The following is a 23,768-nucleotide window of genomic DNA, read 5'->3' as shown; positions in this document are numbered from 1 at the left end:
TGTGCGCCTCCTTCAGGTCAGCTGATTAGCAACCTTAATTCCAGCTACAACCTTAATTCGCCTTTGCTGTGTAACCTCACAGGTTTTGGAAATTAGGACACGGATATCTTTTGGGGAGGGTGGGAGGGCATGAGGGCATTATTCTGCCTACCACAGGTGGAGAACAGGTTAATGGGAAAAGATAAAAGAGGTTCAGATCCAAAGAGGGGATTTTTGAGGATTCAAGTAGCGATCTCAGGTGTGAATGTGAGTGTGCTGGGGAGGAGGGGGATAGGGGAAGGTGGATGGAGGTGTTCAGGAATGCAGCTCTGGTTGTATGTTTCAGGTCTGGAAAAATTCCAGCAAGAATGAGACAATATAGGGCTTCCCTGGTGGCGCAGTGGTTGAGAGTCTGCCTGCCGATGCAGGGGATACGGGTTCGTGCCCCGGTCCGGGAAGATCCCACATGCCGCGGAGCGGCTGGGCCCGTGAGCCATGGCCGCTGAGCCTGCACGTCCAGAGCCTGTGCCCCTCAACGGGAGAGGCCACAATAGTGAGAGGCCCGCGTACCGCAAAAAAAAAAAAAAAAAAATGAATAAGACAATATCAATGTCACTGAAACCAGAGCATCTGGCTCCTGGCACAGACCACTGGGGACTGAGTGAAGTCAGGAGAGTGGACATTATGCATTATTGTACTTGAAAACAGAAACAAAGAGATACCTGTGAATTCCCTGGATCTTGATTCCATAAGCTCTACATAGATAGAGGAAGGATAGAAGAGTCAGCGTGTAGCTTTGTTTTTTCTATTATCAACTATCTGAACAAGCACAAACAGAACGTTGAAAATTATCAGGTTTTCAAATTATATCAGAACCAATTTTTCTCTGGCCTTACATCTACCGGGTGTGGGGGCCCCTTCTTCCTTTACTCCTCTTGAACAATCAGTTCTCTCCCTTCCTTCCATCTCTATCATAAGACCATCTGAATAGGTACACGAAGCTGAAAGCACAGGACCCACTACACAGTTGTCTGAAGAGGAAGGATAGTTTCCATGGCATCCAAAAGATGTGGATTCAGAGAGCAACAATTGTCTATGTCTCTCTAGATCTAAGAACAGGGTACCCTGATTTGTAAACAGGAAAATCTGTTTCCAATGACAGACATAGCCCTAAACTGGGAACAGATGCATTTGGTTATGGCAATCTGATGATATTAATCAAAGTCAGGTCATGTGCCATTTCCCTTAGGTCACCCAACATTTTTCTGATTATTATTTGGTTTTGGGGTCAAAACAAGCTGGGTTCACCAAGCAACCCTCATAGCTGTGCAATGTTAAACAAGTCACTTGAAATCTTTGTGCCTCCGTTTCCTTATCTGTAAAATGGAGATCTCACAATGTTGTTCAAAAGATTAAATGAGATAATGGGCACAGTGTTTAATCTCAGAGCCTGGCACAAAGTAAGTGTTTAACAAATGCAATTAATAATACTGCAGTCAACATCAGTAAACAGCAATTTGAACACAGTAGGGTGTTAAAAGAATTATACCATAAGCAAAAGGTTTCATTCCAGAAATACGGGAGCGATATAGCATTAATGTGATAGATGATTATAAATTGCTTAAAGGAAAAAAACCATATCTGATCACTCTGATACATGTCAAAAAATCATCTGATGAAATTAAACAGCCATTATTATATTTTTAAAAAGAATACAATTGTTTAAAAATCCAACTGTTAGAAAACTAAGGATAGGAGTGAATTTTCTTAACATGATGAAGAATGTTTAGTTACTCTTTGATATTAATGAGAAATATGCTTCTGAAAAAGCAATGAAACCCTAAAGGTTGTATACCAAAAGCAATTTCCCCATAAGAATGAAAACTAAATGACTTCATGACATCACTTCCAGGACTGCAGTGCCTGGTTAGTTACCTAAGTGCAGCCTGAACTAACACAGTAGTGAGGCCGCCACCCCAGCCTTACAGAAGATTCCAGGGTATGCAGTGGGAGGGATACCCACAGGCACTGTACAAGCTCCACCCATTCTTTTTATTCCTGTTGTTCTATGAAGACAAATGCCTGAGAGCACTTCCAGCAAAGCTTTTAAGTACAGAAGATTCCAGGGTATGCAGTGGGAGGGATACCCACAGGCACTGCACAAGCTCCACCCATTCTTTTTATTCCTGTTGTTCTATGAAGACAAATGCCTGAGAGCACTTCCAGCAAAGCTTTTAAGGCTTCTGGGCATTGTATCTCCCAGTCCACTAAATTACAACAAAGAGGCTAACCTAATGTGAGGCAAGGCTAAACTACAAGTACTCAAGGTCATAAAAATAAACTCTGTAGTGGAGATGAAAGCAGAAACACTTCAAACATAAGGAGACAGCTTGGAAATCCCGAGGAGGAAGAGGGAACCCCTGCCCTTTATTGGAGGCCACCTTTTAGAGCCCTGAAAGGCAACATGTGTACAGAATGGACTCCATGTGCCCACTTGTTCCCCAATGGTCTCTAGAATTAAGCACTCTAAGCACTATTCTAAACCCTCCTAAAGCATGCCTGAGTAAACAGATGAATTCTTATAGCAGAAACCAAAAGCAAATATAAAAAGTAAAACACTAACCAAAATAAATACAGGAATTCCTACTATCATAGTTTATACTCAACTTTGTTCTGGAATTTCTAGTCATAAAAAAGTTTTAAATACTGAAAAGAGAGAAATGAAAATTTGATTATTGGCAGATGAATTAATTATCTACCTCAAAAGCCAACATCATAAAAACATCCAGAAATCATAAAATTGTTCAGTAAGGTGACCAGATGTAGCAATCTTTTATACTCGTGATAAAAACTATTTTGAAAAGTTCCAGCATAATGGTATCAAACTAGAAAATATCTAAGAATAAATACAGCAAGATAATGGCAAAAGATATATAAAAAAAGTTTTAAAGGTTCTCTGAAGTATATAAATGGAAGCTTGAATACAGGGTGGTGCATATAATGTTCCTAAATAGGAAACATCATTCTTGTGAATATTTCACTTTCTCTTCAAATTAATTTTTAAATTATATGCGATTTAGGTCAAAAATTAAAAAACATTTTGGAGAAGGGAAACATGTCAAACTGTTAACCAGGCATAAATATATAAGACTAGAAGCTAAATACATTAAGACTATCCAAAATTATTTTTGAAAGAGAAATGAGGGTAGGTATACTGTATTGATGTTAAAACGCACAATTATAAAGCCATAGCAATTAAAACATTGTGGTGAAATAACTAAAAATCAGAGCTGTATTGAAAGAATTTCATGTAAAATAAAGGTACCTTTATAAACCAGAAAAGAAAAGGCTGAGTTTTCACATAAATGTCTAACTTATTGTTATAGAGCAGGCTCTGGCATCAGGCAGACAGAACAAGTCCTTGTCTGCCCCTGGCTCACTGTGTGACCTTGAACAAGTGACTTTACTTAATGAAAGCAGTTTCCCAGGGTGTAAAATGGGAATGCCAACTGGACTCTCACAGAGAGTTACTATAGGGATTAGATAAGGCAATTCGATCAGGTAAAGCACTCCACAATGTGCAAAGAAAGGGCTCAGGAAACCTTATGGATTATCATTCAATGATGTTGGTGAACACTAGCTAACATTTAGAGAAAAACCCAGATCACCCTCAAATCAGTGCAGAAGGATCAAAGATTTAATAGTAAAAAGTAAAGTCATAAATGTCTTTGAAGAAAATACAGGACTTGTCTTTGATTAAAGAAGTCACATCTTCTCTATTGGTGATGCACACTTCCCATATTATTGATCTGCCTCTGTGAAGAGTGCAATGAAAACATTCAATACTATTATTTAGGATTCTAAGGGTAACTTCTGGAATACCTGATCCTAAACTGCTAACAATAAAAGTTTAAACAGCTGTGCCGTGAGGAGCCTTCCTCTCCTGAGCCTGGAGAGGGTAGGAACATGAGGAAGAACGCTGTACTCAATGTAAACTCCATGTTTCATTCTCAGTTGACACAAAGGGAAACAGCTTGCAGTAGATGTGATTTTCCTTCTTCTAAGCACATCACAGGCACTACAGTCCTCGATTAAAATTAGTCACACTGAAGTAAAACCTAGACTGTAAGAAGGGCAGAGGAGTTGTCTATCACGGAACGTTTTACCTCAGAGCCCAATGCCACCCTCAGCTCTGAGCAAGCCCTCAATTGTTTGTGGAATGAATGGAAGGTAGCTATGCTCACCACTATACCACCAATGCTGTACTGTGGAATGAATGAACTAGTCTCACTCTGAGGAACCAGGTTATTTCAGTTGTTCTCTCAGCATTTGATTTCGTTGTAAAACCAGTGAGTGTTCTGAATGTAACTACGTATGTGACTAGGTCCAGCGGTTAAGCCCCAGAGAGAACTTCCAACCTTAACATCACTCATTATAGATCAGGGGAAAAGGTAATTCCATGTACAGTCAACTTTTTCTTCCTTACTAAGATACAACAATGTTCTTGAGGCAGTGGACAAGACACTAAAATTTGATTTAACTTTCGCCTTATTTTTCTCTCAGAGTTGATTCAGGAGAAGCAGAAAGATGGGGGAGGTTTCACTAGGGCTTTGGTACCAGAGACCTTGGCTTAAACCCTGCTTCATGCTGAGCTGTGGTGGGAACTTCTGCAACTTTTTCAGCTTCTAGATTTTCTCATTTATAGAATAGGCTTACTATTGCCTGCAGCAGATCGTGATACGTAGAAAATTAAATAATGAAATAAGGCATCTAGCCCACCGGAGACACTCACCCAAAATATCAATAGATTCTTTCTGTTCTTCCTCATGTCTGATGCTGCTTCTCCTCTCCTCCTCACCTTCTTTCCCACCCTCTGAAAAACTCTTTCAAAATGTCTTTTTTCTTTTTTATAAATGGATCAAGGGCTTAACTGAGTGAATTTAAGCTTTAGGAGAAAATTTAGGAAACATGAAAACCAATTCTATATGAATCAAAACTATCTGTGGTCATTTTAAAATACAGTTGAATGAAAGAAGGAAATACCAATCACCCATTTTACCTCCATTCAGAGAGAAACAATGTTTGCATTCTGGTAAATATACTTCCAACAGCTCTCCTTCTTTTACACAAAGATGGAATTGTAGTCCATACACTATTGTCAACCTGCTTTTCTACTGTAACAATATTTTGTGAAAATTTCCCACGTCATTAACTGTTTTTCTTCATCTTTAAAAAACGGTGGGACTTCCCTGGTGGTCCCGTGGCTAAGAATCTGCCTTTCAACGCAGGGGACGTGCTTTTGATCCCTCTTCGGGGAACTAAGATCCCAATGCCGTGTAGCAACTAAGCCTGCGCACTCTGGAGCCCGCACGCCACAACTAGAGAGCCCGCGTGCCGCAACTAAGACTCAATGCAGCCAAATAAATAAATACTAGTAAGTAAATAATTATTTTAAAAAACATGTATTGAAAACAAAAAATGGCACATAGTATTCCATTTAAAGTTATTTATGTTATTTTAATTTTCCCACTATTTTAAACATGCAATGATAGTCGCTGTGGTCAAATCCACTACGTTCATAATCATTTCCTTAGGGTAAGCTTCTGCAAACAGAATTGTTGGGGAAAAGGGTGTGCAAAAGTAAAGCTCTTAATAAAAATGGCCAAACTGCCTTCCAAAAAGATCCGACCACATTCCTCCTATCAGTGTTTTTCCCTTGCACTCTCCCCAGTTCACTTCTAATTTGATTTTTCAAAATCACTCAAACTGAAAAATCACTAACCCTATTTAGTCTAATCTGTTGTCCTTCCCTTGGCCCCATCCACATTTGAGTGTTTCTCTAAAAGTGAGATTTCTCATAATACAAATGTGATATCACACGACGGACTGAGCAGGAAACAAGATTTGCAAGATGCAGACCACTATAGTCATAAGAGGACTAGACTCTCAGCCGGAACAAGTACAGCAGGTTCTGTGAAACACAGCTGCTTCACTTAGTGACTAGAATGGATTACAATATACTGTGTTAATGGGAGGGCTGGAGCTGTGAGGAAAAGGAAGGAGGTTCCCTTGAGCGAAACCCAGCCAGTTAGCAGGGCCTGGGGGGTATGGGAATGGGGAGACGTTGGTCAGAGTACAAACATCCAGCGATAAGATAAATAGCTTCTGAGGATCTAATGAACAGCATGGTGATCACAGTTAAATACTGTACGCTATACTTAAAAGTTGTTAAGAGAGCACCTCTTAAATGTTCTTACCACATAAAAGAAATGGTAATTATGTGACCAGATGAAGGTGTTAGTGAATGCTAGGGTGGTAATCATTTTGCAATATATCCATATATCAAATTAACACATTGTATACATTAACCTTACACAATTTAATGTCAATTATATCTCAGTAAAGCTGGAAAAAAGAATTATGATGCCTTTTTATATTCCTACTTATAGTCATGTTTACAATCATTATTATGTATTTTTAATTTTATGTTTTATTAGTTGCAATGCTGACCACCAATTCTTTTATAAAATGACTTTTTCAGGACTCCCCTGGTTAAGAATGAGCTTGCCAATGCAGAGGACATGGGTTCCATCCCTGATCCAGGAAGATCCCACAAGCCTTGGAGCAACTAAGCCCGTGTGCCACAACTACTGAGCCTGCGCTCTAGAGCCCGCGCGCCGCAACTAATGAAGTCCACGCACTCTAGGGCCCACAGGTCTCAACTACTGAGCCCGCATGCTGCAACTACTGAAGCCCACGCACCTAGAGCCGCAATCCACAAGAGAAGCCACCGCAATGAGAAGCCCTCGCACCGCAAAGAAGAGTAGCCCCTGCTCACCACAACTAGAGAAAGCCCACGTGCAGCAAGAAGACCCAACAGCCAAAAATAATAACTAACTAACTAAATAAATAAATAAATAAAAATGACTTTTTCATTCTTGAGGACTACATTTTGACATATGTCTCAGAAAAAAACATCACTCCCTCTCAGTAACCTTATTTTAAGAAAGGTATGATACAAAAGGTATGTTTCCTGAAACCTTAGTATGTCTGAGGATGTCCTGTTGTCTTTGAGTCTGAAAAACAACATTTACTTCACAGTTCTGAAGGAGATTTAATTCCTCTGGTGTTCACTGCTGTGGAGAAGTCTGTGCCTCTCTTCTCTGCTCCTTCGTAGGGAACATTTTGTTAAGTTTTTTGTGGGTTTTTTTCTTTTTGCCTGTTTGTTTTTTGTTTGTTTTTACCATTTATCCATAACCTGTAAACATTTGTCACATTTAAGTGCAGAGTTTTCCCCTTAATTTTGCTTAAATATGATGAGCTGTTCTGATTTTAGAAGTCGGGTACGAGTTTCAGCTCATGAAAGCATTCTTCTTATCTTACACTATGTCTGATTACTGCTCCTATTCCCATTGTTCTGACCTCCTCACCAAGAACACCTTTGATTCCTAGGTCCTTCACTTATGCCTCCCACATCTGTCATCTTCTCTCTTAATGCTTGCATTCTTTCTGTGATGAACCTTTGCCTTCTGGGGGCACTTGTCAGATTGGACCTGTTCACCACCTAGGCTTTCATGGTATGACTTCACTTTAAACATTAGTTTGACTTCCTTGATGGCCTCAAGAAGCACAAGCCTAATTATTTCCATCCTAATAATTTCGATTTATTTTATACCCAAGTCCCTGAAGTGTTTATACACTGCTTGATTAAAAAAAATATGAATAAGGTTCTTAATATCCTCTTTCCACATCAAAGTCCATTTTGATCCTTTCACTTGAGCTCTAAAGCACTAAAATGATCATTACTTTTGAACAGAAGAGTCATGCTATTGTATGTTTGTGGTTTGACCTACTTTTATGTTTAGGAATTAATTTATCAGAACAGCACATCTTTGGCTTTTTGAACTTGCTAAGTGAAACAAAGATAAGCAACAGATAGGAAATCTTCACACATGTGGTTAAAAACTATCCTAAGAAAAAGTAATCTGTATGAGGAAAAGTGTCAGGGTTGCCATCGTGAGAAGTAATTCAATAGTTGGTTACTTTCATCCTGTAGCAAACCCCAAAAATGTTTAAGGAAGGAAAAGTGGAGAATTTCATTTATTTTACTCTTGTTAAGTTCCTTTTGAACTCAGGAGGGAAAACTATGATGTGAAATGATTTAGACATTGCAGATTTATTATTGAAAAGCTAAATTCATTCTTTACACTGCAGAGGTTTTCTCTAAATAAATCTTAATTGCAATAACCACAAAACTGACCAAACTCTTACCTAAGTGCTTTCTGTTTGTTAAAATAACCTCCCAATTCTCTTACAATTTCTACTTTACTACCCAGGATTCTTAGTATTAACCTTTTATATTAAAACACTACAAAAACATAGTGATATATTTTATTCCAATTTAGGCTGGCCTCCCGTATTTATAAAATTTCTCTATCTCTTTCAGGTCTTACATCTATATATCTGTGTTTCAGTTAAAGAACTTCCCACTGAGATATTATCCACATTTGTAAAATTCCCATTCCTATCTCCACTTCCATAGAAGCAAAGATGTGTACTATTCTAAGATTAAGGAATAATGTATTCCTTTAATGTAAGAGAATTTTGAGATATAATTCATGCAACTTAATATATTTTGATATTGTAATATGGACCAAACATCTTTTGAAACATATGTAAACATTCCTACTACTTGTGTCAAACTTAACTATAACTTAATAGCTAATTTTGAAAAATATATTAACATTGTTAAAATATAAAATTATAAAAATATATTGTTATCAAACAATTCCTGGGCTTCCCTGGTGGCACAGTGGTTGAGAGTCCGCCTGCCGATGCAAGGGACACGGGTTCGTGCCCCGTTCCGGGAAGATCCCACATGCAGCGGAGCGACTGGGCCCGTGAGCCATGGCCACTGAGCCTGCGCATCCAGAGCCTGTGCGTCCGGAGCCTGTGCTCCGCAACGGGAGAGGCCACAACAGTGAGAGGCCCGCGTACCGCAAACGAAACAAAACAAAACAATTCCTTAAGGGTTTATATAAATAAATAGAATAAGTGAATAAGGAGCCCTATATATCAGTAAATACAAGTGCAAGCATAGAAGGGTTGAGTTCACTTATGTTAGAAGCTTTTGTGTGGATGCTTACCGTGTGCCCCGTGCTACACTAGGTGCTAGATCTAGATTTATCTGATGCCATCTGCCTCAATGTAATTAATCCACTTCCTTTCTCCTACTTCCCCTCTCAAAAACAAAACACTTTTGGAATTGGCACCATTTTGTTACAAGACAATTCTAGTGACTCAGTCTTTCCATAACATCTTTTATCAGTATCTTAGCTGTAGTGTTCTCCGAAGTGGTAGGAGAGAGTAATGAATTACTACCCAAGGCTTACATGAGGCACAGATAAATCTACTTTAATAAGTAAAAAACATTATTTTGTCAAAATATGCTTCCTTAAATCAGGTAGGTAGTTACAGATGTGGAAATAGATACCTACAGAAAGTAATCATTTTCTTTTATATTGATGATAGAACTTTACATTTGTCTAATGTTCTTTTTCTAAAGCCCTTGGGTTTTCTCTGTTACATTATTCAGTTCTCTATAATTTTCTGATTAATATTAAAAATAAATTTAAACTGTGTAATGTGCAAGAACATAAAGAAAACAAAACTCCTTTGCAATTTCTGTACCCAGAGAAAACAATAATCAACATACTGTTATAGATCCTTCCAGTCTGTTTTTCTATAAGTTATCATTTATCATCCATTAACTTTTTATTTATTTATTTATTTATTTTAGGCTGTATTGGGTCTTTGTTGCTGTGCGCGGGCTTTCTCTAGCTGCAGCGAGCATGGGCTACTCCTCTTTGTGGTGCATGGGCTTCTCATTGCAGTGGCTTCTCTTGTTGTGGAGCATGGGCTCTAGGTGCACGGGCTTCAGTACTTGTGGCTCGCGGGCTCAGTAATTGTGGCTCGTGGGCTCTAGAGCGCAGGCTCAGTAGTTGTGGCGCACGGGCTTAGTTGCTCCGAGGCATATGGGATCTTCCCGGACCAGGGCTTGAACCCATGTCCCTGTATTGGCAGGTGGATTCTTTACCACTGTGCCACCAGGGAAGTCCCTCCATTAACTTTTTGTTTTGACTTTCTGTGCATTCCCTGGATTACTTCTTTTACACATATTTACCTCACACCTTTAAGTAGCAATTTCCAGGCCTTTCACCCAAAATCCAGGTCCCTCTAGACAAATCCATTTGGTTCCTCTAAAATACCTCCAAACACAAATTCATTGTTTTCCTTCTTTCTTCTTGAGTTTTCCAGTTTGTCAGTTCTTGACTCTGTTCTTTTTCTCCCTCACACACTACATTGGTCACCAAATACTGCTGTTTCTATGAGCAAAATCTCTCCTTAGGGTGCTGTTTCTCTTCTGCCCCAGTCTCCAACCTGCCTTCAGACTCACTTCCATGCATTGTCCTTAGATTTACCCTCTTAAAACAGACAGTTAATGGAGTTCCCCCAGCGGCTTCCCACTGATACAGGATAAAGTCCAAATCCTTAATGTGGCTGACAAGATCCTCCCATTTTAGCATCTCTCCTCCCCAGACTAGAGCCACCAAAAGAACTTGGACTAGAATTACTTTTGACTTGAGGTCTAATACTCCACCTAGTGGTACGGGACAACATTCTGGGATGGGAATCTAGGAAATATGCCACATGAGCCCTATGAGATCAAGCAAACCTGCCAACACAGCTGTCTGTCAGCTAGAGTCAGATGCGAAAAGGGACAAGGAATCCTGAGACTCAATGGCCCACCTAGTAGTTTTCTATAAGCACTGGATTCTCCTAAGAAAATGCCTCAAACCTCCAAACCGTTGTTATCACTGCCATTCTTGAGAGAAAATGAAAAGCTACAATGGCATCTCTTTACTTAACTGTCACCAAATAAAATCACAGGATAATTCTGACTCAACTATTGTAATGTTGCCTACATTCTTCCAGAATTTTCATGAAACTCAAACAAATCACAGTATTCATTCATCTATGTACATGTCATCCACTCAAGGCACATTTAAAGAGCACCTGTAATGCAGATACTACACAAAGCTAATAATACAGGGTCCAAGCCAAAGCAGCCTGTAAACAGGAGAGCAGATAAATAAATCCATGATGACAATGCAGAAGGGAAGTCTAACCTGTCCAGGGACAGGGAGGACTTCCTGGAAGAAAAGATGACTGAGGTGATTTGGTGAAGTCTAGTAAGAGTTAGTTAGGTAAAGAGCAGAGTGAAGGGTATTGTTTCACATTCAAAGTGTTACACATGCAACAGAGGGCAGCACGTTAAAAAGCTATCCCAAAGCAGCATCTGCAGTTAGTACAGCATCATGAAAGAAGAAATCTCAGTGGATAGGACTCTATCAACCTCCTTCAGGGAAACCCTACAGAGCAAAATGTCTCCATTTAAAAATACTGCTTAAGCAGCAGCATTTAAAGTAGGATGAGAAAAGATAGTATTTTAAACTGTACAACTGTAAAAACCACACATTTTCAAATGTCCAATGTGTACACTGTAAAAAATGTGAAATGCAATTTTCCTTACTCCTCTTTCTCTTTTAAGGATAATACTCAACACTTAAAATTTTAAGAGGAAGTTTATTAATCACACAGAAGTCTCTTTCAATAGGTTGACAGTTACAGCTTTTTATAAAATGCTGAGTGGCTTCAGACTAAAAGCATCCATGAAGCTATGTAATATATGACATAACCACGGGAACCCACTGGAATACTACAAACCACAGGCTTTCCACTGCAGATACTTCATCTCCCTCTGTTGGAGCAATGTCAGCAAAAGCTCATTTATAACCATCCCAATGGCAGCCCACCTTTATGTTTGATGAGCACTAGTAGAGAGTTATATTAACACAGAGACGAGATCTGTCCCCCGGTAACTTTGGCATCAACTGGAACCAAGTTTGGGACCCTGTGGACCCAGTGCCTGCTACCAGCCCAGGTTTCATATACTGGACTGCAATTTGTTCTCAGAGACCTCCTTAGTCTTCTGTCTCTGAGCCTAGCAATCTCAAGTACACTGTAACCCGTGTGCCACATCAAGTTTCATCTCCTGGTTCCCTTTCTTTGCACTCTTTTTTTTTTTTTTTTTTTTTTTGGCTGTGCTGGGTCTTAGTTGCTGCGAGCGGGGGCTACTCTTCGTTGTGGTGCACAACCTTCTCATTATGGTGGCTTCTCTTGTTGTGGAGCACAGGCTCTAGGTACACAGGCTTCAGTAGTTGTGGCCCATGGGCTCAGCAGTTGTGGCTTGTGGGCTCTAGAGCGCAGGCTCAGTAGTTGTGGTGCATGGGCTTAGTTGCTCCGCGGCATGTGGGATCCTCCTGGACCAGGGTTTGAACCCACGTCCCCTGCACTGGCAGGCGGATTCTTAGCCACTGCACCACTAGGGAAGTCCCTTTGCATTCTCTTTTGAACATACTCCAGGCCTGCATGTGATAGGAGCAGTAGGTATGAGATGAATGGTAAAGTAAAGCAGGATCATCACCTCCATCGTGCTAGACAAGCCACCTGTGCTAATGCAGCTGCAGTGACTATCCTCAGAAACTACATGATACTGTGGACTTTTAAGATTCCCCTCAGCTACAACTCTCAAGTCATCATCATCATGGTCTTTTTTTTTTAACCAATGGATGCTAGGCCATTTCTCCTCCATTTCCTATTGCCTAGGAAACAGTGCAGGCATTTCTATCAACATTCTTATGGACATGTCTATAAATATTAAGAAAAATATTTCCCATACAAGGAAAGTGACCATTCATTTAATAAATATTTATGAGCAGACACAATGTGCTAGACACTGTGTTAGATGTTGGGAACATAAAATTAAACAAGACACACCAACATTATTCAATTGTCATTCACTTTAAACAAGATTATATATATATATATATATAATATATATATATCTTTACACAATAATTATATATATTTATATAAATATAAATTATTATATAATTGTTATTCCCTTTACACATTATATATTATATATATACACACACACACATAGTAGCTGCTCAGTAAACTGTTACTATTATTATTATATATTATGACCAGCTACAAATTATCATTTTTAAAAACTATTACAGATTTTTAAAATGAAAATACTGCAAAGTTGCCACCAATACTCACCAATACTATAATATCTCTTTAGTTCTGTACGCCTGATCTCCTTTAACTGATTACTTTTTCTCTTTTTTTTCTCATCAGTGATATATTCCTCTTCCACAGCAATGTTGCACATGTCTCGTTCTAAAATGACTGTACTAGCATCTTCTTTTCCAGAATGAGTCCTTGTAGCCATAGCTGAGGCTGTCTCTGCATTTTGTTTGGCTTGCTTTTTCTTTTTCAATCTAGGGATGAGAAAAAAAAAGGAAAAATAAAAGGAAGAAATAATTTGCTAAGAGAAATCGTATTAATTTCATGCTACTGGGCTTTGAGAAACTAATTAACTGATATGGAAAACTCTTTATATTACTGTTAATTACACTTTCCTGTTATCTTTTTTTTCTTTTTTAATCTCTTAAAAATTCTTATGTGGAGATCTGTGGCCTTTCCTCAATTTTATATCCTCCATACTTATGTCTCAAAAAAAAATCACTGGGAAATGCTTTAGACCTGAGGAAATACTAGATTCTTCTATAGGCTATAAAATGTTATTTTTTATCAAGATATGCAGCTACCCTACTACAATGCCATGTTTAGGGTGTTACATTTTGTTTTAAGTGTTTCTGGTTTCAAGGGTACCTTTGGACGGATGGGCAAGCACATTTATAAAAACAAATCCTTTATAATTGGCTCACACACTGAGGAGCAAGGTTTGGCAAGGTATGAACTGGTTGAGGTCTGAGTAATTCCTCTCCTTTACATATATGATAGTAGTAGTGAAGAAAGAGCTGCATTTCCTGAGATAGAAAATGCCACAATGACAACATATAGTTGTTATGATTACTAATATAATAGCTGACTGATACATTAGTTAACATATTTGATGTTTTCAATTCTTCATTCCTAAGTCAAAGACGTATAACAGAAGTTTATAATAATTCAGTGAAATCCAGTAACTCAAAATATTTTCCAGTTGATGTATCACTCTGGTTAACTGACGTGTCACCCTGTACTCACTAGTCCCTCTTAAGAATGTTTTTACCGCCCCAGAATGTAAAGAATAAGGGCCTTGGCCTCTACTATACATGGCAGTCTGGTCATATATAAGCATTTTTAAAATTAGGATCATTTTTCCCCCTTCTATCTAGGCACAGTTGGCTTTCTCACACACATGTCTATTTCCTTTGCTCTCTTGAGCATCTATACAATTTGATGTTGGGCAATGGATGAAATGTTTTGGGAGAAAAAGGAGATAACTGTAGGATCAAACAGGGACTAAGGTTTGATGTTATGCTGATTTGCTCTGTAATGTTGGAAAAATTAAAAGTCTAAAGAGGTCCCTCACTGAGGCTTAGCTATCTAACGGGGTCTTTTATTAGGATCAATTGAAAAAATATGTATCAACAGTAAAATACAAACAAACAGAAACAGTAAAATATACCCAAATGCAATCATAGGATGACATGAGAACTAAACATGGTATAGTTCATGCTTAGTTCAAAAAGTTCATGGTATAGTTCAAGAACTCAGCTTTTGAGATAAAGGTACCATACCATGTTCTAACAAAACATTTCAACTAAGCTGTTATTCACTGAGCAGCCAAGTTCTTATATTTTCATTGTTAATAAATGAGTATATGGCCTAGGAGAAAGGAAAGCTGGAAAAAAAATCATAAATGAATATATTGCCCATCTCTTAGCTTAGCTCTCTCTTTAGGTTTACTTGTTAAAAAAACAAATAAGAACACAAACTAAACAAAATTGGAAATTCATAAAAAGGAATTATATCCAGTAAGCATGTTTTTATTTTCTATCCTCAGATTTTAAACTGTTTTTTTCTGGTAAAAGAGTAGGTGGCTCTTTGCAAAGGTGCGTCAGATAATGCTCCTAATAAAACAATTTCTCTCTCGATCAAGATTTCTGTATGAGGCTGAAATTAATATGCGGTAACCTGGTATCACACAGAGATCAGCTCTTTGCTTAGGGAGGTCTATGCAAAGAGCTGATCTCTGTATCCAGAGGACATGCTGATCTTGTTCTGATATACTGGTTTAACAAAAACATGCTTGAGATGAACGTTACTGCCCACTTCCAAAAATGATTCCTTCCAGGAAGGAGAGAAAAGAGACTTCAAAAATTAGTTCTATGCAGACTGAGATATGTTGCTGCTTCTTAATCTCCTGAATTTTTCTACTGTAAGTTAATTTAAATGTCCTTATTTCACTGTTCCCACTATAATTAAATTCACTCAGATCTAGGGCACATGTTTTGATGAACAGCAGCACTGCTGGAGGCATCTCGTTAGAGATTTTCACACGTGGAAATAACAAAATGGGATACATTGTTTCATTCATTTCCCCCCCTTTCCACACAGACAATTATTGTCAACCCATATAGCCAAACATAGTTGTTATTTCAGAAGGAAAAAAAAAGCTAGATAATAGCAATACCAAACTTGTTTAACAGAAGACAGAGTACAATTTAACACTTCAGTAACTTTACAATCAGCTACATCTTTTGTTTTGACTAGAGAACTCACGAGAATTTGTTTCTCTGGAGGTTATCAATATGAGTGGAACATTCTGATCCTGTAACTGGAAATCAGATGTGAGTTCTGGAAGCCCACTGTAAAATCCTTCCCCAAAGCATGGAAATACATTGTTAATACTTTTCTAAGGGGGGATAACTGCCAATCTGATAAATGTGGTATCGTTAATGCTCTTCAAACATTCCTTTTTAGGACTTTTATCTTTTAAGCCTTCCCTTTTGTTCTTGGAAGCAGTATGATTCTAAGACATTCTCACAAAAGGGTTTTGTTATTACTAAATTAAGATAACTGGAAACAAAAAGTTACATAAGAAAATAAAGTCCCTTTATTTCACCAAAGCTTTTTTTTTTGTGTGTGTGTGTGTGTGGTACGCGGGCCTCTCACTGTTGTGGCCTCTCCCGTGGCAGAGCACAAGCTCCGGACGCGACGCGCAGGCTCAGCGGCCATGGCTCACGGGCCCAGCCGCCCCGTAGCATGTGGAATCTTCGCGGACAGGGGCATGAACCCGTGTCCCCTACATCGGCAGGTGGACTCTCAACCACTGCGCCACCAGGGAAGGGAAGCCCCTCACCAAAGCTTTTTTAATGGCCCCAAATGTACACATTTATATGGTGGACTAAAAAAATTACTGGGGCTTCCCTGGTGGCACACTGGTTAAGAACCCGCCTACCAATGCAGGGCACATGGGTTCGAGCCCCGGTACAGGAAGATCCCACATGCTGCGGAGCAACTAAGCCCGTGCGCCACAACTACTGAGCCTGCGCTCTAGAGTCTGCGAGCCACAACTACTGAAGCCCGCACACCTAGAGCCCATGCTCTACAACAAGAGAAGCCACCGCAATGAGAAGCCCGCGCACCACAACGAAGAGTAGCCCCTGCTCGCCGCAACTAGAGAAAAGCCCGCACAGAGCAACAGAGACCCAATGCAACGAAAATTAACTAATTAATTAATTTAAAAAAATTTCCTGGCAAGTCATCTTAAACAGATGAGTGATTGAAAATGGTGAGACATATTTAACATTTGATTGCTGTGAATCCAAAAAAAAAACCCCAAAAAACAAAAAACTAAAAACCTTTTGTGATGCTCATTTGTCTTTGTTAAAAATAGATCACAGTTTCATATAACAAGTGTTTATTACACAATCTCCTCTCACTACTGTAACCAAGCCCTGTCAATTCTATTTCCTAAATCTCTCCCTCTCAAATACACCTCTTTTTCTTGGTCTCTGCTCCCATGGAATGATTTCAGGCTTTCATCATCTCTCTGACTGAACTATTTTTTTACAATATAATTTATTGTTCTTTGTTTTATTATGAAAATAATATGTGTTCATACTAGGAAATTTTGAAAATGCAGAAAAATAAAAATAACAAATCAAATGAAATGCTAACACTAAGAGGCAATCACTGTTTGGGGGAGAAAATGTAAAGGTAGGGGCAATTACACTAGTCAGACCTTCCCCAAGAGCAGAAGAATGAGGCAGTGTGGCTCACCATCGTGATTCTGAGCTTCTTATACGTACCTTTCCATAAAGGATATTAAAGGACTATATAAAATAAACAAGGACCTACTGTATTGTACAGGGAACTATACTCAACATCTTGTCATAACCTATAATGGAAAAAATCTGGAAAAGAATATATATGTATGTATGTACGTATAACTGAATCTGTTGTACACTTGAAACTAGCACAACGTTGTAAATTAACAATACTTCAATTTAAAAAAAGGAATACTAAAGGACTTATTTTGGAATCTCTTGGCTCTTTTTACATTAAAATTGTGTGCACTTGTAAGACATATGCACACCTCACTTTTTCCCCTACTCATATCCTAACCCAGAGATAGCCGACTACAGAAATAAATAAGGTGATACTGCTAAAGAAAGCATTTTTTTAGTAGCTCAATGAAAACTGTTTTCCTCTGAAGCTTTTTCCTTTACTAAAGGAAATAAGTTCAGAGCACTGGAGGCCATCAAAGCCAAGGGCCTGGAGCAAGTTCCTTTCTTTGTCTCTGCAGAGGTCTCCCCTGGTGCTTGCTGACCGCCAGTGGAATGTAACACAAAAAGGCACCAAATGGAGATAGGAGGTTTTCATTAACACTAGAGTGAAAGCTTCATGAGGGCAGGGACTTGTTTAGGTTTTGTTAATGCCATACTCCCAGGGCCTATGCATGGTACACATCAGCTATTCAATAAATACTTCTTGAAAAAATAGATAAATGAGGTTATGTTCTGATTTGTTTGAGATCTACTCTCCTACAAACATGCCATTTCACAGCTTTCTTTGATTAGCAACATGTTCTCAAAAATAAACTCTCATCTCCTTATCTAGATACTTAAAAATATATTAGCCACATATAATTAAAAATAGATTAAACTATAGACTTCTTTAATTAATATTAACTTAGCTCTCTATGACTCTTTCTTTAATTCTATAATCTGAGGTCCATGTGTTTCTGTAAAAAGTGCCATAGACATAAATATCTAGCACAGCACTGTCTAATATGGTAGCCACTAACTAGCCACCTGTGGTTATTAAATGTAATAAAAATTAAATAAAAATTTTAAATTCAGTTCTTCAATTACAAGAGTCATATTTTAAGAACTCAATAGAGGCATGTGCTAGTGGGTACTGTATTGAACAACACATGTATAGAACACTTCTGTCATCACAGAAAGTACTGGACAGTGCTGACCTAGAGCTGACTCAACAGACAGCCCTATTAGCACGAGACTAGAGGAAAGACTGAAGACAGAAATCGTTTCATATTTAAAGCTTATTGAGTATGTGCATAGAATACGTCTACAAGGAAGGGTATAACAAAAAATTTGTAAAGTGAGTTTCCAGCTAAAGAAAGGTAGTAGCTGTGGGGAAAGAGAGAGTAAGAAAAATTACTTTCTGCTTCTCTTTTATATATTTCGGATTTTAAACCATGTACAACATCTAGTCCCCCCCCCAAATTTTTTTAAGTATTTAGTCTTTGAAGTCTCCTTCCTACAATAATTTAACACATATATTGTCACATTTTTAAAATTGAGTTTTACTTTTTAAAAAAGCTTATTACAAAAAGTTTGAAAGAGCTTTCTTCTAACAGCAACTACTATTGAGTTGACTAATGAACCAGGCACTGTGTTATGTACTTTATAAATATTATCCTATCCTCACAAAAGGCCAAGGAGGTAGGCAATCTTATCTCCATGTTACAGATAAGAAAAGGAAGGCTGAGAAAAATTAGGGCCACTTTGCAAGGTCACAGGGCCTGGTTAAGTTGTAGAACAGGAATTCACAATGGCCACAGGGCCTCCAGGATCTCTCCTAAAGGTGTTATGGCATATATATACCTTGACTTTAAAATAAAATCCACTGGACTTTGGAAATTCTCTGAACTATTTGAGGGAGAGTGGTTTGGCAACCTGGTAGGCTTCAATGGAGAATACGCTCACAGGAAGGAAAGAGGTTCTGGGCTTGGCTGTCTGACAATCAGTTGTGACCTTCTTTGGAAATAAGATAAACCCTCCAGGACTTCTAAGGTAAACAAAAGCAAGAGGTTGACATGATTTTCAAGGTCCTGTCTGCCTCTAACAGTTGGCTGAGCTTAGGAAATGTGCTAAAGCTATTTTTGAGGTTAAAAAAAAAAAGCCTTTTAAATCCAAACTAAACCTTCCTAAGAGTCTGCACTTTCCTGTGCCCCCTCACATCTGATTACATCTTCCACTGCAGAGCTTCCAGCCCTGGGAAAATCCAGAGGTTAAGAAAGAACACCCTTCATATACAAAGGATGTTCAAAAAACAAAACAAAAAAAAGGCAAAGAAGCTCTGCTCTACAATTTGGAGCTAATACCTCCATGAAGAAAAGTAGAAAATGTCAAAACTGAGCAGCCAGGGAGGCGATATAATCTTTTTCTTTTACTGTTTTTTTTTTTAAGTTTTTTCATTTTTTAATTTTCTTAAGCATACCCCTTGATGTCTCATTTCATCCAGTTACAGGTAAAGAGGGGATGAGATTTGGTCTGTGGAACTCCAGAGAACATATTAATAAGCAAGAGGAAGTCACAAAAAAATAAACATTAGTTCAATATAACTTTCTAACAGAGCAATCCAATAGTGGAACTGGCTGTTTCACCAAGAAGGGAACTCCCCGTCACTGGAAGTATTCAAGCAGGTCAGGTCCAAGTTGTGACCTCCCAAACTGCATGTAATAGCCTTGCATATTTTTTATTGGAATATAATTGACATATTATTTTAGCTTCAGGTGTACAACATAATGACTCAATATATGTATATATTATGAAATGACCACCATAATAAGTCTAGTTAACATCCAGACTCAGGGAAATGGGTGTTGCCACAGAATAAGTTCGGCCTGTGAGCCAGAAACATCTGTGTTTGAACCCTCATTATTCTTTATTAGGTATGCATCTTCAGGCAAGTTACTAAATCTCAACTCAGGTTCCTCGTCTGTGAAAGGGAAACAACGGCCTCAGATGGGGTATTTTGATGATTAAACTAAGTAGTACACGAACAGCTTACCTGTACTATTAAACATAACCTGTGCCTGGCTCCCAGTAAGAGCTCAATAACCAGATATTCCTACTTGGTTGTGCCACTGTTGTTGTCACTACTTGGGGATTTCTCAAGAGCCAAGAAGATGAGGTAACATATAAAAAGAGTATAACACAACAAAGAAGGTGTCTGAGAGATTCTAGACATTATTCTTCTCACTGTACATAAATATTAACGTTAGTTAACTGTGCTATGAATTTAGACACCAGCACAAAGCTCTTTATTATTTCTAGGAGAACATCACTTTTGGTGTTCCATTTCATTTTGTGATTTCACAAACGGAAGGTCAGTTTTCTGTTTCCACTGCAAATTCCCAACTGGGATAAATGCCAAATAAAATCAAACTTAAAGCTGGGGGTGGGGGGGAATCATTGAAAATCAAAACGAAACAAAACACTCACCTAATGAAAATTCTCTCTTGGAATTATGATCAAATAAAACCAAAAAGTTCAGGAGTAATCCCCGGAAAAATCTGTACATGTACCTGATTCTAGTGCCACCCTTTGAAATGTGCCTTCCTTTTTTTCATTTAGTCTAATTTTGATCATGAAATCCCCCCTCCCCCAGGAGAATTCATCAGTTCAAATGGAAAAACTCTGGTTCCGCAGGACCAACACAGTTAGAAAATGAAATCCTTTGGCTTTGAGTTCACTAACCAGCAATACAAGCATCCAGATGAACACAGGTAACAGAATTTCCCTTGGCCTCAAGAAACAACTGCGTTCCAATAAAGACTGCTAAACAGAATGCCAATCAGGGACACACCACAAAATTTTCCCTTTTCTAGGATTTCTTTGTGCTATTATAACAGTGGTGGAATCAGCAGATCTGAGGGGACTCTGGTAATCAAAGTGCAGGTGCCAGGAGTGGACGTAAACAAATTGTCACACTTTCAGAGAAGGCTTGGGGGGGTGGCTTCATAAGGGACATTTCAGAGAACCTTACACGCTCCCCCCAGTACCAGGATGACAATGGTACTGCCACAAAATGGATGCCTACTGTGTAGAATGTTTGCCTTGTATTTACGAAACAAGACAGGCTTTTGTTGCATATATAGAGTGCCCGTGTGGGAGTCTGGTTCCCTTTTCCAAAAATCAGGATGCTGAGTCACAACGTGAAAAAGGTACATGGGAATCAACAGTATGTACAGACAATAGCAATATAAACCTCAGCCATAAACTGAGGAAGGGAACCAGAAAAGGGAACTTGCTCTGGGAGATAAGAGAATTGCATTCTGCTAAGAGGAATCGACAAAGTTCTGTAAATATAATATAATATTTAAATATTAGGAATTTTACTGCTTATCAGTCAAGAATAAGCTGATAAACACAGCAATATGGAAATTAACCAAAATCTGCAAACAGAAATGTTAAGAAATGACTAAGTATTTGGCAGTTTTTAAATTCCCTTTTGCTTTATAATGGTATTATGTATATAGTTTATTTAACTTAATATCATCAAATCAACAAGCTATATTAGCTTCCTATGGCTGCTGTCACAAATTACCACAAACTTGGTAGTTTAAAACAACACACACATATTCTCTTACAGTTCTGAAGGTCAGAAGTCCGAAATCAGTCACGGGGCCACACTACCTGCAGACACTCTTTCCCTGCCTTCTCCAGCTGCTAGAGTTGTATTCCTTGTGGCTCCTTCTCCCATCTTCAAAGCCAGCAGCACAGTTTCTCGTTTCACTGTCACACATTCTTCCCTGCAGTCAAATCTCCCTCTGCCTCCTTCTTATATGAACACTGAGACTGCATTCAGAAGCCAACCCAGAAAATCCAGGATAATCTCCCCATCTCAAGAGCCTTAACCTAATCTTATCTTCAAGGTCTTTTAGCCAGAGAAGGTAACACTCCCAGGTCTAAGGATTAGAAGCTGGATATCTTTGGGGGTCATTATTCAGTCTACCACACTGGCTAAATTAGCTTTTGCGTCATAAATAATTGTAAACTGAGCAGCATATCACTGTAGTGTCTTAGTTTCCCATGTCTAAATCATTTCTGCATCTATGCAATGCACTGACTACGTTACTTGAAAAAGTTCACTCCTGTCAGTGACCGGCAGTAAGCAAATATTTCTCAAGGAAAAACAAAAAGTTTACTCAGGACCATCTTGAAATCTAAAGGTACAATGAAAATACCACAAACATGAGCTCTTATTTTATGTTGGGTGACTGCAAAACAGCCTCTTGGAGGTGGAGATATTGGCAGGAAAATTTTTAACAGGCAGGATTTCTAAGGAGTTCATCTCATTTTCATATCTGATTTCTTTAATCTTCACTGAAAACAAGTATTCACTCTTTATGACCAAAGCCAAGAAGTCCTCCAAATATTTTTTTTCTTTTACTAGAGCCCCTTAGCGTGCCCAGAAATCTTTTTTTTTAAGTCAGTTAACTATTTTTTAAAATATCTTTTACTCAGAATGAATCATATGCTCAGACTCCCCAGTGACATTTACAGAAAAGAGCATTGGGATATGTGTTTCAATGACATATATATCTCAGCATAACAGCAACATATTTCAGGGACACAATCACAGAAAATTTTGATTTATTGAAGGCATTTAAGCAAAACAAGCAACTAATTAAAGAATACTACTCTGAAAATTTTCAAGCAGAAATACGAAGATGCCAGGGATCTTGTTCTCAGATTTTAACCTAAGTCCCTGTTAACTGCTTAAACTATAGAAACATGGAGAAAAATAAGGCTGAAAAAAGACAATCCTGAAAAAAAATCAGTTTAGTATATAAATTAACATTTTCCTGAAGGCCTAGTGCGTGAAACACAACATTTATGATCAGCAGGAATGGCCTGCTTACAGAAAACAGTTATGAGTGGCATAAAATTATAATATGCTCTAACTCAACTTCTCTCACCCTTCCAACTTTTAAAATATATTCTAATAATTTTTAACTGCTTTTAAACAAGTTAGACACACACATATCCTTTGTATGATAATGTTATTTCAATGTCATAAACTAGATATGGGATCATAACTCCTCCTATCATTATAGGTACTTTCAGAAAGAATAACCTTATATCAGGCATGAAATTTTTTGAATTATTTTGGCAGATGCCCATAATGTAGTTGGCTTACATCCAGTATGTAGATGTATTTCTTCCAATTAATATATACTGGTCATGTCCTTGGGAAGTAACATTGCTCAAAAATAAAATTCAGGGAATGGGAGACTAGTAATACCTACTTTGAAATTTTTCCCTACTGAAATTAGTGTAGAACTCTGGGGTAATTCATTTGTGTGTAAGGGTGAACCAAACATAGATTTCTGAAGAAAAATCCTGGCCTTGCTTTCATGTATCTGAGGGCCCATCTATAGGGTGATGATCTTCCAACCACACAGCAGTCTTGGTCAGGGTCTTCAAAAAACCTCAACAGTGGTCATCTCTCAAGTGTACTAGTTTGCTTGTAACCAACCAAAATAAACACCTGTGGTTTAATAAAAAATAATATTTGATCTTTTTCTTCCTTTGGTTTCTGGCACA

General features: G+C 38.3%; 1 protein-coding gene across 1 annotated transcript in view; it reads right to left on the bottom strand.

Moving 5' to 3' along the window:
• Positions 1 to 23,768, bottom strand: part of NCOA7 (nuclear receptor coactivator 7) — a gene marked incomplete at both ends in the record, with an annotated part of 140,371 nt that overhangs the window by 61,733 nt on the left and 54,870 nt on the right. The window contains one exon of the mRNA XM_079716378.1: positions 13,171 to 13,391. Within this exon, the coding sequence (XP_079572504.1) occupies positions 13,171 to 13,391 (221 nt within the window). The remainder of the gene's footprint in view (positions 1 to 13,170; positions 13,392 to 23,768) is intronic.

Source organism: Hyperoodon ampullatus, assembly GCF_949752795.1.
Source record: "Hyperoodon ampullatus genome assembly, chromosome: 12".
In the NCBI taxonomy this organism is placed as follows: domain Eukaryota; kingdom Metazoa; phylum Chordata; class Mammalia; order Artiodactyla; family Ziphiidae; genus Hyperoodon; species Hyperoodon ampullatus.
Note: the sequence above shows the minus strand (reverse complement) of the source record. Positions and strands in the feature narration are given on the sequence as shown.